The 3,409-nt window shown below is 45.1% G+C and overlaps 1 protein-coding gene across 1 annotated transcript in view; it reads right to left on the reverse strand.

Moving 5' to 3' along the window:
* The window catches only part of cerkl (ceramide kinase-like), a 34,977-nt gene that overhangs the window by 5,138 nt on the left and 26,430 nt on the right, over positions 1-3,409 (reverse strand). Inside the window, exons 8-12 of the mRNA XM_035677168.1 lie at positions 1,706-1,883; positions 1,460-1,525; positions 587-618; positions 364-472; positions 135-231 (exon numbers count right to left, since the gene is read on the reverse strand). Of these exons, the coding sequence (XP_035533061.1) occupies positions 135-231; positions 364-472; positions 587-618; positions 1,460-1,525; positions 1,706-1,883 (482 nt within the window). The remainder of the gene's footprint in view (positions 1-134; positions 232-363; positions 473-586; positions 619-1,459; positions 1,526-1,705; positions 1,884-3,409) is intronic.

Here is a 3,409-nt window from a genome sequence, read left to right on the forward strand (position 1 = left end):
TAATGAAAACCTACCTATGAATATCATATTCCATTTCTGCCAATAGATCCTCCTAAATGTTTCACACTGGACCTTTAATGTTGATTAAAGGATAGGATACCCCTGATAGGATGTTGATTGACAGCTGCTCTCACCTGTCCACTAGAGCTGCTGTATCTCTTCAGGTGTTTGATGAACTCTGACCTGGAAGTGTTTCCAACAGCAATCAATGCTGCGCTGCCATTTGCCAAACTGTTACAAACAGGAAGTGGAAGAGTACGGTGAGTAGCAGAAACATAATGGAATCACCTGCAGTGTGGTGCATTCAAGGTCACAACAGCTGACTTCTCAGAAGGATTAACTGCTCGTCATACACGCATCTACCTGGTGTTGGGAGCCAGTCCGTTAGGTGTGTGTGGACTGAGACAGGGGATGGACATGATGCTGATGCTCAGATACAGGCCCTGATTGGTCGTCCAGGACTCCTCCCCTTCTGCACCGACCAATCACAGAGAAAATAGAGTAAACCAAACTGGTTGAGATGGAAATCTGTAACAACTTTGATCTGCAGTCCACAAGTATCCGTCTAAAGACAGACCAGTCTTACCTGACTCTGGGTCTTGGTCCTGGTCCTGGTCTCTGAGAGAGAGGAGATCAAATGTTGTTTTAAACATGACAGACTGTCAACAGAAACCTTCAGTTATTTTGCAAATGATTAAATCAGTAATAAAATCAGTTGTCAGACAACTTATGAAATCAGTTATTAAAGCACAGTGGTGTTAACAAAGTGACAATACAGATTTAAGGCAGGTATCATCAGTGATAAAGAATAATCAAGTCAATAGAGGGTGCACTTGCAGAGACACAGCCACGAAGCTTAATTTAGAGTCAGCAGGGTTAATACATTTATAAAAAACATTTGAAAAAAAGTAATAAGTAATTCTAAAATGTTTTAATATTAGTTATAAAGAAGTTATACAGTATGACATTAACAGCTATTTTGTATTCTCTTCCCTAATGGGTGCTGTTCCAGCCAACACACACTAAATTAACAGTAGCTTCCCCCGGATCGCACCTAAATCCAATACAAGCGGGTGTAAAAAAAGGTGTAGAAGAACGAAAACAGGAAGGGATGACCATTCAGAATAAACCTGCGTGGTGAGAAAAGGGACAGATTAAGTAGCCATGTTGTGCTGTTGGAGCGTGCTTTGCTTTTCTGATTCAACTGATGAGCAAACGTAACAATCTTTGATAGTTGGACTCAAAGCTTAGTGCACCACAAACACAGTGCCTGTTGCCCCACCCAGGTAAAGAATCACCTGTAACCACAGATATAGAGCCCTGAAACAACCGAGGACTGCGCTGTATCACAAAGCGATAATGTTGGACTGAAAACGGCCTTAGATGTACTGTCTACACCTAACACAGTCTGTGTGTGTCTGTGTGTGAGTGTGTGTGTGTTTGTGTGTGCCTTTCTCACTGATTTTGAAACATATTAGTGTTTGACTTCTTCGCTGGTAGAAAAGACAGCTGACAGTCTTCTGGTCTGCGGGAGACAGAGGAGAAAAAGAAATAAGAAACCAGGCCACAACTTTTTGTGACACTTAATCTGAATTCAAGTCAATTAAATTTAAGTAGCCCAGAATCACGTTTTGCAGTTCAACTTAACTATTTATAACTTCAAAACTGTGTGTTCATGTGTTTTATGTGTGTGTATATCTGTTACCTCAGCCTGGCCAGTGTCTTCACCAAGGCGTACTCTCGTCGCCGTGACGATGGCATCCACCTTTTCTTCTCCGCCCGGGCTAAGCTCTGGCCACCAAAGCCAAACATGGCGGAGAACCCGAAACGAACCAACTGACCGAGAGACGAGAAGCTGCACATGTCCACCTGCTGCAGGTGACCTGCAGACAGAGAGAGAGAGAGGGATGGAGGGGACGATAGAGGGGGATGAAAGATCATTCTTAACTATGAATATTTATGAGAAAAACTTAGGACCCTTCACACACTCACACACACATATACAGCCTGTAAGAAGGCCAAGTGGTCGTATGGTGAGAAGCTCATTAATATGCATGAGGCGCAGCACTCCAAATATGTGAGACAGAAAGAGGTCAGGACTGTGTGTGTGTGTGTTAGTATCTATAAACCTCAGTGATATCACACTGCAGTACAGTAACCGGTCCTCTGGTTGTTATTGCTCCACTTTGGCCAATCTCTAGTGGTACATCAGTCCAGATTTACCAGTCCCTGGCTGTAACTGTCCAGTGTGACCAGTCTCTGAAGCAGCAGAATTCAGAAGACATTTACAGCAGATTGAACTATGCTATGATCTCTTTCTTCTGTTCTGTAGGAACATTTAAGCCAACAGAAACAACATTAAAGCTGTTGTCGTGTTGTTCTGTAGCAGGATGTTCTTTAACCAAATGTGTTCAGATTGAAGAAATATCTGATATCTGCACTTGCACTCCAGTCACAGTGAAAACAGTAGCTACACACGAGACAGTGAATGCAGCACAAACCAAAGAAGGAACTGGAATAAAAACATAAATCAACCTCATCAACCTGATTTCACCATCAGGACCATTCAATAAGATGCTCCACACACACACACACACGCACACACGCACGCACGCACACACACACACACACAGCATGCCATCTGGTGTCGTCGGAGTAGTCTGATTAAACTCGTGCACGTACTATGCACAGGCTGGCAGTCGAGCAGTAAGCGCCGCGTCCTCTGTTGTGTCGTGTGCTCCAGCTCTTGGCGGCAATCTCTACGTGGTACATCAGTCCAGATCTACGAATGTCCCTGGCTGGTAGGACTGTCCGGAGCTGTGACCAGTCTCTCGAACCAGCAAGAATTCACCGAACGAATTTACAGCAGATCGCGTGTTGAGAGCTATGCTGATGATCTCTTTCTTCCTCGCTCTGTAGGAACATTTAAGCCCAACGAGAAAGACAGACCATTAAACGCTGTGGTCGTGCTTGTTGCGCTGTAGCAGATGTTCTTATAACCAAAATGTCGTTCAGGAGTGACAAACCATATCCTGATATCTGCCACTGTGCACTCCGGAGTCACAGTGGGACAGAGCGCGCGCGCGGGCGGTAGCTACACACGGAAGACAGTGCAATGCAGCACAAAACCAAAAGAAGCAATGAATTAGACAACATAAATCACGATCCTCATCAACCTGATCGTTCAGCCATCTGAGGCACCACTCAATAAGGATGCTTTGCGCCGACGCGGAGCGAGGATCTACTATGTCACATTCTTTCGTATCACAACACAAGACACACACACACACACGGCGCACACAGCGAGCGGCCACGCGGACACACACCACACACACAGCATGCCCATCCGGCCAGCCATAGCGCTGCTAGTCACACCGTGACGCTGAACTGTTCTCCCCAGCGTGCCTGT

Source organism: Morone saxatilis, unplaced genomic scaffold (genome assembly GCF_004916995.1).
Source record: "Morone saxatilis isolate NCDOM2014 unplaced genomic scaffold, NCSU_SB_2.0 Contig5, whole genome shotgun sequence".
Lineage (NCBI taxonomy): Eukaryota > Metazoa > Chordata > Actinopteri > Moronidae > Morone > Morone saxatilis.